Source organism: Gobius niger (assembly GCF_951799975.1).
Source record: "Gobius niger genome assembly, chromosome: 21".
Lineage (NCBI taxonomy): Eukaryota > Metazoa > Chordata > Actinopteri > Gobiiformes > Gobiidae > Gobius > Gobius niger.
The window spans coordinates 4,012,189-4,029,626 of record NC_136872.1 but is presented as its reverse complement, the minus strand read 5'-3'; the positions used below and the strand labels follow the sequence as shown (position 1 = coordinate 4,029,626).

General features: G+C 42.8%; 2 protein-coding genes across 2 annotated transcripts; both read right to left on the bottom strand.

Annotated features, from left to right (window-relative positions):
- Positions 1-409: 409 nt before the first annotated feature.
- On the bottom strand, positions 410-1,993 carry LOC306980713 (UDP-glucuronosyltransferase 1-2-like; the record flags this gene model as incomplete). Its single annotated transcript, XM_079580142.1, has 1 exon — positions 410-1,993. The coding sequence occupies one exon, from the start codon at positions 1,991-1,993 to the stop codon at positions 410-412; it is 1,584 nt and encodes a 527-aa protein (XP_079436268.1).
- A 5,126-nt stretch (positions 1,994-7,119) lies between these two features.
- On the bottom strand, positions 7,120-8,703 carry LOC306980712 (UDP-glucuronosyltransferase 1-2-like; the record flags this gene model as incomplete). Its single annotated transcript, XM_079580141.1, has 1 exon — positions 7,120-8,703. The coding sequence occupies one exon, from the start codon at positions 8,701-8,703 to the stop codon at positions 7,120-7,122; it is 1,584 nt and encodes a 527-aa protein (XP_079436267.1).
- Between the last annotated feature and the right edge of the window lie 8,735 nt (positions 8,704-17,438).

The following is a 17,438-nucleotide window of genomic DNA, read 5'->3' as shown; positions in this document are numbered from 1 at the left end:
TTGGATATGTGTGTAGGCTACACTGGATCAGTACATGATTCCTGTGTCCTAAAAGACAGCCCAGGAGAGTAGGAACATACGGTAAATGATCAAGGTCCTCCCCCTCCCTCATGATTGGACCTGACAGGCTGGTTCATTGGTCGACGCAGGAGGTAACTAGACTCTGATTAGTTGCTGAGATCCGGAAAGGACTGACTTTACAAAAAATGCAAGACCAAGTGGTTGATTTTGCACATTTATAAAATTTGCAACACATTTAGATTTCCAGACTATTACTTTAAGTAAATGGACAGTCACTCACAGGTTGGGGCCAAGAAGGAAAAACATAGATAAACTTTCAGATGGCGCATTATTATTTTATTTCTAATTTTATGTTGACGAAGTAAACGTAAAGAAAATCTACACTTTTTCACTCTCCTTTTAACTTCCTCTTTGACTTCCTACAACACAATCGTCTACAACAGGAAACTGAAAGCCAGACCACGGTAACTAATATGGCTAACAAAAACACAGCTACATCTAAACAGAAGTAAGAGTACCACGGTAAGCTGTATCCCGCCGGCTGGAGATGGGCTGCTCCTTTATTTCTTATGGCATACTCTATCCAGAAGATGGCAGTGTCCATTGGAGTCACTGGCGTATCCCGGTGTAGCCTTGACAGACGCTGGACATTTTCACGGTATGACAGGTTCTCCACCACATCTTTAACAGCCTCCAGAAAGCTCTCCTTGGTGAGAGAATGAGCTTCCACAACCCGGGCCGCCCCTCGCACTTTCAGACGATGAACGTTGTCAAACTGATCAAAATGTAGAGGCAACCCAACAACGGGAACCGCGTGGTAGATCGCTTCATACATGCCGTTGGTGCCGCCATGGGCGACAAATGCGCGGGTTTTGGGATGTCCAAGGAGGTCTTTTTGCGGCAACCATTTGACCAGCAAAGTGTTGTTGCCCAAGGAGGCTGGCGGTTGTCCGACAAACTTCCATATGACCTTCTGCGGGAGCTCCGCAAACGCCGCAGCAATAGCTTCGGTGGTTTCTCTCGGCAACGCAGATATGAAAGTTCCCAAAGACATTACGATGATGCCATGTTCGCCAGAGCTTTCGACAAAGGTTTTCAAGTCGCCAGAGAGAGGAGACGGCTCTTGAGATTGGAACCCGCCGATGTAGACTACGTTGGGCATAGTCGGGCGAGGGAACTCGAAAACAAAATCCGCTCTTACCAACCAAATGTCAGCAGATAGTTCCAAAGACAGCAAATCAGTTCCTGGAGGGAAATGGCGCTTCATAACATCGGAATAAGCCGGGGATATGTAAAAGTGCTGCTCTATTTGACTGTATATATAATGCAGGACATTTTTTACTCGATCTGCAAAGTCCATCTGATCGCTAAGTTCCGTTCCCGACACAGGTACGTACGAAGCAGGTGAAGGTGCCATCGTGAAATGACACTCTCCGGTGTTAATCCAGCGTACATTAAAGACCACCGGCAACTTCAGGAAACGTCCGAGAATTGCGCCTATAGGAATGGCAGGGTCCGTCAACATCAGGTCAAACTTAGCATCGTGCATTTTCTGCATAAAAACAGGATCATCCAGCAAAAGAGCAGCAGAATCAGCGAGCATCCTGTGGCCTTTACTCAACAGTTGGGTAATCAGGTAGCGTAGGCAAAAGGAGCGAATGAAATGTGACTTTTTGCGGCACTCCATGACATCCAGCAACAACCTGTTGTAGACCTCCAAGTCCTCTTCATCTTCCAACATTTGTACGTTTATAGAAGTGTAGATGGTGGAGTTCTCAGGGATGTACCAGCTCTTTAAAGAACGGAGAACAGTGATCTCGTGACCTCTGGAGTGAAGTCTTCTAAGGATGATCTCCATGTTGAGCCAATGGCTGCCATCTACAGGAACGACCAGAATTTTGCTACAGTCACCACCGGGACAGAGTAGTACAATGGAGACGAGGGCCAGCGTCAGGAAGAGAGCGTGCCACATCCTAAACAGGGACAAAAGAGAAGAATTTATATTATTATTTACAGGGTTGAGGGTGTCCAGGGAACATGATTGCTCTTTCTATGTGTGAGAGAGAAGTGTATGGGTCCGAATCATCAGAGGCGCTTTGTTTTCTGAGGCCTTTGGGTGGATTTGGCTGTTGCTAAAATGATTGCAAGGTTGCTCAATATCGTTTGTGACGTGATGCTGTAAAGCTTATGGAACATTGTGCACATTTTATGGTGTTTGATTTGATATCTACAACAGAAGCTGATGGCTTTTGCCCCCATTATCAAAGCCCTTCAAGACACGCCAACAAAATGCATCTGTTTAGTTTAGTTTATTTCACAATTTTGCACATACAATCAGGAAATTCAACTTATAAACCATCATGTAATGCTGCAAGTCTGAATACAAACTCCTCATCTCACATGCCCTCCAACACCCCCCAGCACCTCCCCACATACCGCCCCCAACGCCCCATATAAGCATATCGACCATGAGCCTCACAGCTCCACAGAAACATCCTCACTGTGATATTTTGTTAATCAGATAAAACCACAAATAATGTTGAATTGATGATTTTATAGTGTGATGGTAGAGCGATGGAAAGGTGAGTCTATAATGGAAGTCAATGGGGCAGAAAATGCCACTAACATGACATTGGGGAGAAAACATGAAAACTCTACTTTACAAATAAAACTAAATAACTATAAAAATCAAAGTTGTTATGGAGTGTTGAAAAACAAACAACGATTCAGCGATATTACGTCGCACGATTCTTGTATCGATGCAAAAGGCATCTGAACCGATACTGTTTTCTGCCGTCTGCCCTGATCAGGGGTTAGGGTTAGTTTACCCTAATGAGGATATAATTGGGGTTAAGAACAGCAAATGTAATGTGAGTTGCGTTTCACTCACACAGATTTTACACATATTTTTAGTAACTAGAAGGTCTTGGCTTTCAAATTAGGTATCACACTGGCATACAGGCTGTAAGCTCTCCAGTCAATACGCTTTGAGATTTGGATGTTAATAATTGTTAACCCTAAAGTGGCAGTTAAGTGGTTCAAGGAAAACTTATCCTCAAATCCACTTTTTTTTTTTAAACCGTCAGTGACGCGCCTCTACAGGATTTTTTTTAATTTGTTGCCCAGTTTGAGTAATGAGTCAATGTTTTGTTGTCACGTAGCTTTGGATTAGGTGTGAAAAGGCTGTGGACGAGCCTTGCTGATTATTTGAGCCATTCAACAGACTCGTTTTATTTATGCTAATGTCGTCGTCTGCATTAATGAATGTGCAGAAACCTGATACTATACTATATATCCACAGTGTAACAGCGTGACATGTTTGTGCACTTTACCATAAAAAACATGTATTATATAAAATCATGTCTCACAGTCTCTGCTGGGGACATTGAGCTACATCTCCCATGCTTACGTAGACTACAGTAAAAAGTCTACATCTTAAGTAGATCAGTAGCTTCTGAAAGTAGTCAGTCAGCTTTGTCTGGGCCGCTCGGGTACGTTCGGTCCCTCTGCTGCGATGCTAGCCACATTAGCTCAATGCTAAGCCACTAGCTTTGTAAATGACAGAGGACTCACTCTCTCAGGTGCATGGCCGCTGTGTGCCAAGATGCCTCTCTTGTGGTAGAGAGAGCTGTAGAGTTGTCCCAGTGGAATATGTGAGCTGTCTGAACTCCATGCGGACTTTGTTTTACGAGGAGCGAGGGTGCAGCATGGTGGAGGCATCCAGGTCAGGTCAGGTGACTCAGGCTTGTCAATCACAGACCCATGGCCTGTGTTTGCATTGCAAACGATTACATTAGATGCTTAAAGGGGGTAAGAAGTCCTTTAGACATCTGTGCTTAGGGGAAATATTAATTGCAGCATCTCTCTTTGGTCCTGCACTTATACTCCCACCCGCTAGATGGCAGCACACTGTGCGATCCACTTGAGTAACAATAGAATGTCGCAAGAGTTATCTATGGATGGCTTTTTACAGTGTAGTCTCGCAGAGTTTGGAGAACACGGCAAAGGTTTTACTGTGGAGGAGAAGGAATTATGAGACGCTCCGGGGCACATTTAAAACTCTGAATTTGCAGAGACCTGGATTATCAGGGGAGCCATGCACCTTGGCTGCTTTTTCTCATTGCTGCGATCCTCTCACTTTAACCACTTCACCACTGTGTTTTGGCATGTTGTTTTTATCACCCAACACAGCAATATGGATTTATCTGTGTCACATTTTATTAAGGCATACAACAAAGCCGATTGTAAACTAAATACAGCAGGCTCATGTTTAACTTGTGTACTAAATAATATAACATAAAGATAACAAAGAAATGCGCTCTATACTTTGTAGTCACGGTGATATAGTATAAATGCCCATGTTGTCATTATGTCCCGATCTAATGCACAAATGACCCACGATTGTATATTTCAACACAGGATGAGGTTATGCGTGGTTGAAACAGTTCTGTTATTACTATACTTAGGCAAGCAATATTATATACATTTGAAAAAGATGTCTCTCATCAATGGTGAGAGTTGGTTGAGAGGTATCCTAAATATTGTCTTGCATGTACGGTTAGTATACACACTAGTCCATGTGTTGACTTACCTGCTGTAGACTCGTACAGATCCAGAGATGTAACCTCCAAGTCCGCAGCCTGCTGAATAGCTAGAAGTCAGAGTTACTACACAGGCTGCATAATCCCTGAACAAAGTCCAGTTAGTGGGTTATAGGTAACGCACTCTGGCCAAGGTCAACTGATAATGCTGATAACAGTCAAAACATGATGCAACAACCTAAAGGGTTATGCAAATTATGTCACAGCATCGCAACAGAGACTAAATGAGAATCGCTATAAAAATCTTGTTCGCGACCCGGCCTCGGATGAGGCAGAAGAAAATGGATGAATGGAAAAGACGAGGGCATCGTACTAAAGCGACGGTGCAAGTTTTAGACCATACTGCTTAATATCTAAGCTCTATGGTGCGTGTGCGTGCACCCAAAGAGAGCTCATGTGCGTCATCATCACCTCCAGAGACATTCCAGTGGCAACTAAAGACTTCCAGACTTGATGACAGGAAAAAAGACAATTGTAGTGTATGAGGGTTTATTAATAGATTAATTTGTTTATTAATTAATTAATAGCTCGTAGATAAGCCTTAAAATTTAACGGGGCACCAGTTTGAAAAGCGAACAAAATAAAAGTAAGAATAGGAGGCTAAACTACAGATTTATCTGAAGGAAGTAAGGTCTTGAACGTACACATTGACCCTTAGTCTGAAATAATAAACACAGACATTACCAAAGCAAACTGTGGTTTATGGAGGTTTAATGATCAGAATCAATTAACAGACGGCATTAAATATTAAAGTGCAAACAGGATAACCTAGAAGGCTTACAGGATGAATAATCAGATACAATGTTCTAAAATTGTATCTGAAGGTCAGTAAGGTGGTTTGCGTAGAAGTTATGTGGGTCTTATTGAGCCAGGTCTGTGAGATGCGCTTACGACCGTGAGAGAAAGGGTTTCCATGCCAACTGTGGTCCAAAGTCCTGGTGTCCGACGGCCTTTGGTCGTGGTCTCTCGGGTGGCGATCTCAAGCTCATGCAGGCGTGGCGGGGGGACGTGGTCTCTCTCCAGCTCCTCTGAGCCTTGGGCGTTTAGCTTGACAAGCTAGACTCAAGATGGTTGCGCTGAAAGCTCAGCGATCAAATTTGTTGTTGTCTTGTAGGAAAAACGCAAATGTTCTTAAAAGAAGTAACTGATAGTTACAAATCATGTCAAATGACGAGCTTAAACTTAAAGATTCTTGTGGTTTTGAGACAAAGAGAGGTCAGAGGTCAGCGGGGGATGTGCCATGTGCTTATCCTGCCGTCTCTCCTTCTCCTTCTGTCTGAACTCCAAGAGAAACTTCAACTCTCTCGAACTCCAACTCAAGTCTTGCAAATCTCACAATTCTCACATTTCTGTCTAACTAGTTCCATGCACTCTTCCTTTATACCGGGGCCGGCCCCTTTGTCTCCGCGGGACTCGACCAATCGATTCAGTCCATAACTTGATATGATTGGGGCCCAAGTGGGATGGGAGGATGGCTTATCTTGGGAGAGAATTCAGGAAATACATTTCTATTGCGATAAATACATTAACAACTTCACAAACTTTCAAATGCATTACCGACATTTCGACAGTATGTTTGTACATTGCATTTTTGTTGACCTGGGGAAGAATTCATCATTAGAACAGATTGGTTGAGTTCATTCTCGCTGTCCATGAATTAAAGAACTGGCTTGTTACTCATATCGGATGTTTGAGATTCAGTCTTTAGTCCAATTCGAAGGTCAATAAAGAGTTCTCATCTCTGGTTGTGAAGTCTAAAGGATAAGATCAACACTTCATTTGTCCTGAACTGTGTTTGATCTGATCAGCCATTCACAAGACAGGAAGTGAAGAAATTCCAATGCCATAAAATGGTCTGGGGGTTTTGGAGTGGGGGTTTTGCTCATCTCTGGTATGCGGTAACCATGGCGATAGGGCATAGGTCACCCTCACACGCTACACAATTTAGGGGTTTACAAGTTATGAAAAATATATTATTTGATATTATGATAAGGACAAATTCTGCTGTGAATAACAAAGGGGGAAAAAAGTATTTTCTTAACATATGACACATGCATATGTTTCAGAAGGCAGATGGGTTTCCATGGGTAAGCAGCCATGATAGAGAAGGACCCACAACGCTAATGTTTTAGAAAGATTGCCAGTGCACACAAATCACAAATCCTGCAGGTCCTACAGGCAACTGGTCATACCAACCAAACGAGAAATTTCCCATTTTGCATTTAAAATATTAAAAATGAATATTTTTTGTGTGTTTTTGGACCAGACACTTAGTCATTTTGTGAAAGAAAGTTGGCGATGGGTTAAAAGGTATGTATGATGAGAGGAGACCTTCAAAATAAAATAAAAATATTAAATATTGAAATTGAAAATGTTATTTCTACTTTTATGTTGGTGTTATTGAGCCTCACAAACATCCAAGAGAAAGACCAAAGCACTATAATATATTTAAGAGTCAAAACATGACGAAGTAAACGTAAAGAATATCCACACTTATTCACTCTCCTTTTAACTTCCTCTTTGACTTCCTACAACACAATCGTCTACAACAGGAAACTGAAAGCCAGACCACGGTAACTAATATGGCTAACAAAAACACAGCTACATCTAAACAGAAGTAAGAGTACCACGGTAAGCTGTATCCCGCCGGCTGGAGATGGGCTGCTCCTTTATTTCTTATGGCATACTCTATCCAGAAGATGGCAGTGTCCATTGGAGTCACTGGCGTATCCCGGTGTAGCCTTGACAGACGCTGAGCATTTTCACGGTATGACAGGTTCTCCACCACATCTTTAACAGCCTCCAGAAAGCTCTCCTTGGTGAGAGAATGAGCTTCCACAACCCGGGCCGCCCCTCGCACTTTCAGACGATGAACGTTGTCAAACTGATCAAAAAGTAGAGGCAACCCAACAACGGGAACAGCGTAGTAGATTGCTTCATACATGCCGTTGGTGCCGCCATGGGCGACGAACGCGCAGGTTTTTGGATGTCCAAGGAGGTCTTTTTGCGGCAACCATTTGACCAGCAAAGTGTTGTTGCCCAAGGAGGCTGGAGGTTGCCCGACAAACCTCCATATGACCTTCTGCGGGAGTTCCGCAAACGCCGCAGCAATAGCTTCGGTGGTTTCTCTCGGCAAAGCGGATACAAAAGTTCCCAAAGACATTACGATGATGCCATGTTCGCCAGAGCTTTCGACAAAGGTTTTCAAGTCGCCAGAGAGAGGAGATGGCTCTTGAGATTGAAACCCTCCGATGTAGACTACGTTGGGCATAGTCGGGCGAGGGAACTCGAAAACAAAATCCGCTCTTACCAACCAAATGTCAGCAGATAGTTCCAAAGACAGAAAATCAGTTCCTGGAGGGAAATGGCGCTTCATAACATCGGAATAAGCCGGGGATATGTAAAAGTGCTGCTCTATTTGACTGTATATATAATGCAGGACATTTTTGACTCTATCTGCAAAGTCCATCTGATCGCTAAGTTCCGTTCCCGACACAGGTACGTACGAAGCAGGTGAAGGTGCCATCGTGAAATGACACTCTCCGGTGTTAATCCAGCGTACATTAAAGACCACCGGCAACTTCAGGAAACGTCCGAGAATTGCGCCTACAGGAAAGGCAGGGTCCGTCAACATCAGGTCAAACTTAGCATCGTGCATTTTCTGCATAAAAACAGGATCATCCAGCAAAAGAGCAGCAGAATCAGCGAGCATCCTGTGGCCTTTACTCAACAGTTTGGTAATCAGGTACTGTTGGCAAAAGGAGCGAATGAAATGTGACTTTTTGCGGCACTCCATGACATCCAGCAACAACCTGTTGTAGACCTCCAAGTCCTCTTCATCTTCCAACATTTGTACGTTTACAGAAGTGTAGATGGTGGAGTTCTCAGGGATGTACCAGCTCTTTAAAGAACGGAGAACAGTGATCTCGTGACCTCTGGAGTGAAGTCTTCTAAGGATGATCTCCATGTTGAGCCAATGGCTGCCATCTACAGGAGCGACCAGAATCTTGCTACAGTCACCACCGGGGCAGAGTAGTATAATGGAGACGAGGGCCAGCGTCAGGAAGAGAGCGTGCCACATCCTAAACAGGGACAAAAGAGAATAATTTATATTATTATCAAAGCCCTTCATGACACGCCAACAAAATGCATCTGTTTAGTTTAGTTTATTTCACAATTTTGCACATACAATCAGGAAATTCAACTTATAAACCATCATGTAATGCTGCAAGTCTGAATACAAACTCCTCATCTCACATGCCCTCCAACACCCCCCAGCACCTCCCCACATACCGCCCCCAACGCCCCATATAAGTATATCCACCATGAGCCTCACAGCTCCACAGAAACATCCTCACTGTGATATTTTGTTAATCAGATAAAACCACAAATAATGTTGAATTGATGATTTTATAGTGTGATGGTAGAGCGATGGAAAGGTGAGTCTATAATGGAAGTCAATGGGGCAGAAAATGCCACTAACATGACATTGGGGAGAAAACATGAAAACTTGACTTTACATAAAAAACGAAATAAGTATAAAAATCAAAGTTGTTATGGAGTGTTGAAAAAAACCATTTGGCGATATTACGTCGTGCGATTCTTGTATCGATGCAAAAAGCATCTGAATCGATACTTAACCTGTTACCTGCCGCCCCCCCTGATCCGGGGCTAGGGTTAGGGTTAGTTTACCCTAATGAGGATATAATTGGGGTTAAGAACGGCAAATGTAATGTAAGTTGTGTTTCACTCACACAGATTTTACACATATTTTTAGAAACTAGAAGGTCTTGACTTTCAAATTAGGTATCACACTGGCATACAGGCTGTAAGCTCTTTAGTCAATACGCTTTGAGATTTCGATGTAAATAATTGTTAACCCTAAAGTGGCAGTGAAGTGGTTCAAGGAAAACTTATCCTCAAATCCACTTTTTTTTTTAAACTGTCAGTGACTGTCAGCCTTGATTTTTTTATTTTATTTGGTGCCCAGTTTGAGTAATGAGTCAATGTTTTGTTGTCATGTAGCTTTGGATTAGGTGTGAAAAGGCTGTGGACGAGCCTTGAGCCATTCGAGAGAATCATTTTTTATGATGCTAATATTGACGTTTGCATTAATAAATGTGCAGAAACCTGACTATATATCCACAGTGTTACAGACCCAAGCCTTCAGGTAAACATGACCCCCATTATTTTGTGTTCTCTTCAATGACAATGACAAACCCTATTTCACAAGGACAGCAGTGTTTCTGCACAACAATATTTATTATGAAATATTTGAAAAAATAAAGTAAAAAAAAAAAAATGTATGTATGTATATATATATATATATATATATATATATATATATATATATATATATATATATATATATATATATATATATATATATATATATACATATATATTGAAGACATTGTTTTAATGTGACATGTTTGTGCACTTCACCGTAAAAAAAAAACATGTAATATATAAAATGTAATATATATAATCATGTCTCACAGTCTCTGCTGGGGACATTGAGCTACATCTCCCATGCTTACGTATACTACAGTAAAAAGTCTACATCTACAGTAGATCAGTAACTTCTGAAAGTAGTCAATCTACTTTGTCTGGGCCGCTCGGGTACGTTCGGTCCATCTGCTGCGATGCTAGCCACATTAGCTCAATGCTAAGCCACTAGCTTTGTAAATGACAGAGGACTCACTCTCTCAGGTGCATGGCCACTGTGTGCCAAGATGCCTCTCTTGTGGTAGAGAGAGCTGTAGAGTTGTCCCAGGGGAATATGTGAGCTGTCTGAACTCCATGCAGACTTTGTTTTACGAGGAGCGAGGGTGCAGCATGGTGGAGGCATCCAGGTCAGGTCAGGTGACTCAGGCCTTGCAAACGATTACATTAGATGTTTAAAGGGGGTAAGAAGTCCTTTAGACATCTACAGTATGCTTAGGGGAAATATTCATTGCAGCATCTCTCTTCGGTCCTGCACTTATACTCCCACCCGCTAGATGGCAGCACACTGTGCGATCCACTTGAGTAACAATAGAATGTCGCAAGAGTTATCTATGGATGGCTTTTTACAGTGTAGTCCAATGGGCGCTGGCTGCTCTGCTTTATGACACTGGGGGCCGCCATTGCTCCGCCATTGCTGTAGTACCTCCATATAGCCACTAGGCCCCCATTGAAAAGCATTGGAGTTTAGACAACTTATAAACAGCTTTAACGCCTGGTTTCAATTTTTTCAATACTAGACTAGGCTAGATATTCCTCCTGAGATAGCGCTGGGTTAGTCACAATATATGAAACCAGGCTGGTTTTCGTAAGAAGAATTTTTGAAATCTCGTACTTAATGAGGGGTGGGACTGTTAGCATTGGAGCAGCGCGAGCTACACGTCACACAAGGGCCGAGTCTACGGTGAAAATCCCGCCCTTATGCCCTTTTTAGGAACATGCTTCGTCAGAGCTGGGCAGGGGGGGTCTGCAAATCCGCCATGAATTCCCCCACGACTGTGGTCATTATGGTAAAGGGGGAGGAGTGAGCAGAAGACGTCCATTATTTTTTACAGTCTATGGCAGGGGTAGGCAACGTCAGGCCCGGGGGCCAAAGCCGGCCCTCCATCTTCAAACTCTGGCCCTCGAGATGATTTTGAGAAATATTATCACCCAAATCAAAGTACTCTAGAAATGTGAAAAATACTGTCAATTCCTTAAAATGTCTTAGCAGCTAAGAATACCAAGAAATGACTTAAATCTACTTGAATTAAGAGATTAAATCTAAAGATTGAGTGAATTGAGTCTGGCCTTAAAGCAGATATAACCTATTCTTGCCATTGGAACAAGCACAACTTTTTTCTTAATTCAGATTATTTTGTAGAATTTCCAGTGAAAAATAAATAAAATAATACAGTAAAAGTTAATTTGGGGGATTTCTATTTGTTCCATTGGCATTGGTGTTTTTATCTGATATTAGATTAGTTCAAACAGACTCAAATTTAACATAAAAAAAATAATTTAATCATTTTCCAGTGTGTATGATGCACAACACAGTGGCATGTGTAGAAAGTGATGCTTTACTTCAATTGCTTCAATTGGAGGGTCCGGCCCTTGGTCTTTTGACAATGAAGAAACCCGGCCCTCCACCGAGCAAACTTGCCCACCCCTGGTCTATATTGCAGTCTCGCAGAGTTTGGAGAACACGGCAAAGGTTTTACTATGGAGGAGAAGGAATTATGAGACGCTCCGGGGCACATTTAAAACTCTGAATTTGCAGAGACCTGGATGATTAGGAGAGCCATGCACCTTTTTCTCATTGCTGCGATCCTCTCACTTTAACCACTTCACCACTGTGTTTTGGCATGTTGTTTTTATCACCCAACACAGCAATATGGATTTATCTGTGTCGCATTTTACTAAGGGATGAAACTAAGCCGATTGTAAACTAAATACAGCAGGCTCATGTTTAACTTGTGTCGTGAAGTGCGTCCAGTGTGAACTAAAACATAAAGATAACAAAGAAATGCGCTCTATACTTTGTAGTCACAGTGATACAGTATAAATGCCCATGTTGTCATTATGTCCCGGTCTAATGCACAAATGACCCACGATTGTATATTTCAACACAGGATGAGGTTATGCGTGGTTGAAACAGTTCTGTTATTACTATACTTAGGCAAGCAATATTATAAACATTTGAAAAAGATGTCTCTCATCAATGGTGAGAGTTGGTTGAGAGGTATCCTAAATATTGTCTTGCATGTACGGTTAGTATACACACTAGTCCATGTGTTGCCTTACCTGCTGTAGACTCGTACAGATCCAGAGATGTAATCTCCAAGTCCGCAGCCTGCTGAATAGCTAGAAGTCAGAGTTACTACACAGGCTGCATAATCCCTGAACAAAGTCCAGTTAGTGGGTTATAGGTAACGCACTCAGGCCAAGGTCAACTGATAATGCTGATAACAGTCCAAAAAATTAAGTAACAACCTAAAGGGTTTTGCAAATTATGTCACAGCGTCGCAACAGAGACTAAATGAGAATCGCTATAAAAATCTTTATGTTGCTGAAATTAACTGAAATTTCAGGTTGACTTTTGGGGTAAAAAAATGATTCCGTTACAAACCTTTTTTCATGACGATAACGTGACAGTGATGAACTAAAATAGGCTCAACCGTGACTGAAACTTCGAGTTGAGCCTGTCAATTTCCAAAACGTCTTGCTCTGAGTTAATTTGGCTATTACAAGACTATTACTGTCATGTTCACGAGTGAGGGGCGGATGGAGCGTGAGATGGACAGACGGATCGGTGCGGCGTCAGCAGTGATGCGGTCGCTGTATCGGTCTGTCGTGGTGAAGAGGGAGCTGAGTCGAGGACAAAGCTCTCGATTTACCGATCGATCTACGTTCCCACCCTCACCTATGGTCATGAGATCTGGGTAATGACCGAAAGGACAAGATCGCGGATACAGGCAGCTGAAATGAGTTTCCTTCGCAGGGTGGCGGAGGAGCTTGGAGCAGAGTCGCTGCTCTGTCACGTCGAAAGGAGCCAGCTGAGGTGGCTTGGGCCTCTGTTTCGGATGTCTCCTGGTCGCCTAACTTGGAGGACCCAGAACAGCTGGAGGAGGTGTGCATGGACCAGGAAGTCTGGACATCTCTGCTCACACTGCTGCCTCTACGACCCAGCCCAGATGAAGCGGAAGAAAATGGATGGATGAATTGAAAAAACTAGGGGTAACAATGCATGCTACGGTGCAAATATCTGACGATATGCATCATACTAAAGCGACAGTGTAAGTTTTAGTCTATATTTCTTAATATTTAAGCTCTATGGTGCGTGTGTGTGCACCCAAAGAGAGCTCATGTGTGTCATCATCACTTACCTCTAAACTGAAGTCTGTAGACTCTCCAGAGACATTCCAGTGGCAACTAAAGACTTCCAGACTTAATGACAGAAAAAAGACAATTTAGGGGTTTACAAGTTATGAAAAATATATTTTTTGATATTATAATAAGGACAAATTCTGCTGTGAATAACAAAGGGGAAAAAAGTATTTTCTTAACATATGACACATGTATATGTTTCAGAAGGCAGATGGGTTTCCATGGGTAAGCAGCCATGATAGAGAAGGGCCCACAACGCTAATGTTTCACTAAGATTGCCAGTGCATGAACACAAATCGCAAATCCTGCAGGTCCTACAGGCAACTGTTCAACGAGAAATTTCCCATTTTGCATTTAAATATTAAAAATGAATAATTTTTGTGGATATGGATAAGGTTAAGGATAAGGTTGTACGTGGATGAAACAGTTCTGTTATTACTGATCGTTAACAACAGAAATACTAGAAAACAGAGTTGGTTTCAAAACAAAAATATTCACAGCAAAAACTTGATGGAATAGAACAATGTAAGTAGACTTGGCTTTAGGGATTTAGTCATTGTTTTACAGTTGATACTTTTGTTACCAGCTCAGGTTTGGCTATTGCTTTGCTAATGATCGAGCATCTATCATGGTTAAAGGTACACTGTGTAACAGAGTAACAAGGCTGATGAGTTTCCATGGGTAAGCAGCCATGATAGAGAAGGGCCCACAACGCTAATGTTTCACTAAGATTGCCAGTGCATGAGCACAAATCGCAAATCCTGCAGGTCCTACAGGCAACTGTTCATACCAACCAAACGAGAAATTTCCCATTTTGCATTTAAAATATTAAAAATGAATAATTTTTGTATGTTTTCCTCCGGGTACTCTGATTTCCCCGACCATTAGAAAAAAAAATGGATGAATGCCAGGATGAATAAGAGTGTGTTTGAGAGTGTGCATGGGGGACAACGGATGGAAAATAGTCCAAGGCTACAACGCTGAGTGGCTTGTTCATCAACATGCACTGTCCCGACCAAATAACCAATAAAGTAATAAATGGCACTGTATTGAAAGTGAAAGTGTATTACAGGTGTGCCACAGGTGTGTGTGCTGTGTCCTCTTCTCTTTTGTTCACTCTATATACAAACGACTGTCGAACCACTGCACCAAACAAGATGATTCAATTCTCTGATGACACTGTGTTTGTGAGGCTCTTGGGTGCAGATCACAGGCCCTCCATGTACTACGAAGAGACTCCTCCATCTCCTGGTGCGAGGACCAACACTTGTCACTAAATGCTGTCAAAACAAAAGAGGTCATTTTTGATCCCAGGGCAATACAAAAACATGACCCTGCGGTCATGGGAGGCAGACAAATTGAACAGGTCAAATCCTTCAAGTACTGTCGGTGTGCACACTGATGACCTGCTCAAATGGGACGTGCACATTGAGCATCTGTGTTCTAAACTGTCCCAAAGACTCCACTATTTAAGACTGTGTCTGTATGGTGTGAGCACAGAAATGTCGACTCACTTCTACAGCTCCATTCTTGAGAGTGTTGTTGAGAGATTAGTCCTGAGGGCCAGGAAGTAGACGAACCCGAAATACACTTTTGAAAGCTCTGTCCTCATCCAAGCTCAGAAAATCATTCAGAATCTGTCACATTTTCTGAATGGTGAATATGAAATTCTCCCATCAGGCAGACGTACAGAGCACAGTTTCAAGAGCAACAGAAACAAGCTCTCATTCCCCCTGTACTCTGTGTCTCTTTTAAATAAACGAAAGGGCAAAGAGCAGGTGAAGAGGCCGTCATAACTAAGCACTGTATTGTCTTATTGTGATGTACTGGTAGTAACTGGCTAACTGCTTTGTCTTCATATGAATGGTTGGATGTGTGGCAGCTGCGGGCAATGAGCCCGAGACAAATTTCCCCATTGGGGACAATAAAGGCTATCAATCACATCAAACACTGATGTTCCTCCTCAGCCCATAAGGAGCTAAGAACAATCCCACAAGCCACTGCACTACTGACTGATTGAAATGATTGGCAGTTTTGCTGCATAGCGTTTAATTCAGTAAAACATGAGTTTTGTCCAAAATATATGAAAGTATACAGCAGGTCATGCAGCGTTAGAGCCACAGCAGCATCTGAAAGCTATTATTTATTTATTATTATAGGAAATCTAAGAACTTTTGGCAACATTACACATTTTTGTTTGAACAAAATTTAAGCCACATGAATCATTTGCATAAGATCCACTAACGCAGCTGTGATGAACTAAAGGACAGGATTTGATGAATATCAGTAATAATTATAAAAGAGTAGTTGTTGTCCGGTTGGTAATTGTCGTTAAATTTGTTGGAAGCTATATTGACCAACAGAGCTTCCTGTTTTTCTCTCCGCTTGGTGAGGAAGGTTCAGATTGTCCTGATGGTAAAAGGAGCAGCTGAAGCTCAAGGTGGAGCTCATGACATCGCCCCAAAGGTTAAGGAAAAGGAGTAAAGGAGCTTTTTTGCCACTTTTTAGATGCAGCCCATGTGCTTTACCTGCAACCAGAGATGCCTGTTGTTCTGGATGGAGCTGTCCACATCACTGCCTCATGAACAGGGTGTGTAGTAACAGAGCAAAGTCCAGTTACCACGGCAACACTCTGGGGCCAAGCTCATGTGGAACTTCGGGATAGATACAATTTGATTGGCTTTTGCATTTCATAACAACCGACTCATAACAGCAACATAACGGAGGTCAGGGGGGAGAGAGCTCCAGAGCCCTTCCCTTCTCCTACTCTTTCTTCTTCTCCTACTCCTTCTTCTCCCCCCTCTTTTCCTCCCAATCTCATACTCCTTCTTCTTCTCCTACTCCTTCTCCCACTTCTTCGTCTTCCCTTCTCCTTCTTCTCCCTCTTCTTCTTCTTCTCCCCCTTCACCTTCTTCTCTTCTTCTGTCCATCTTCTAATCCTCCGTCTCCCTCCCACTCTTTCTCCACATTCTCCTTCTTTTCTTCTTCTTCTCCCCCTTCTCCTACACCTTTTTTTTTCCAAATGCAGGGGCTCTCAAACTGTGGCACATGGATCACCGGTGCTTTAGTGCTGATTTGACTTGAAGCTTGGGACTCGGAAGGTCTACTATTATAGAAGGCGGTGCTCATTGTCAAAACATCAAGCTTTTAGCGTTCGTGTAAACCCTATTGTGTGCGTTTTCCGTGACAGGGGGAAAGTCGGAGCAGCGACATTTGAGATCTGAAAAGCCCTGTCGTTGAAACAGACTCGTTCTGAGGCGTGTAGACGGGAGTGGCAGGGGAGCGAGGGAAGAAGGAAGCGCCAAGGTCACCCAGAGGAGGGAGCATAAAGAGTGTTACTGAGCACAATGGAGCAGGGCCGAGCTGAACGGTCATATCAGGGCCCGACAGCCTTCCCTTCTGCGGGACAGTGCTGTGGGCTTTACAATAAGAGGACAGAGTCGCCAAGAATATTGACTTAATGTAAAGTCATGCAATTCAAGTGATCCAAGTGATGCTTCTGGTCACATCTTCAGTGATGTTCCTGGATTTCGGGTCTTTCATCATCATTCGCTCTCCTCCAGGCGACCCAGGTGGGGTTGACCAGAGGCCCCAGCTTGTGACCAGATGGCCACCTATAGCTACTCATCCCCTCATGGTTCCCCCCTTCTTAACCACAGCCATCCCGAGGCTTTCTCCGCTGCCTCTGTGAGTTTGTCTCTTCCCACAATGCCCAGAATCAGGGGCGGACTGGCCATATGTCCATTCAGGAAGAGCACAGAAGGGCCACTGGCTCGAGGGCCACCAGTCCCGCCTTAACCGAGCTCTACCCAAATCTAAAAGCTAAAAAGAAAAGCATCAAAATAGCGAGAAAAAGAGGATGAAAACATGAGAAAAACACGGACAAAAAAACAAAACAAAAAATGATAGAAAAAGTAATAAAAAAAAACAACAGATGATACCAAT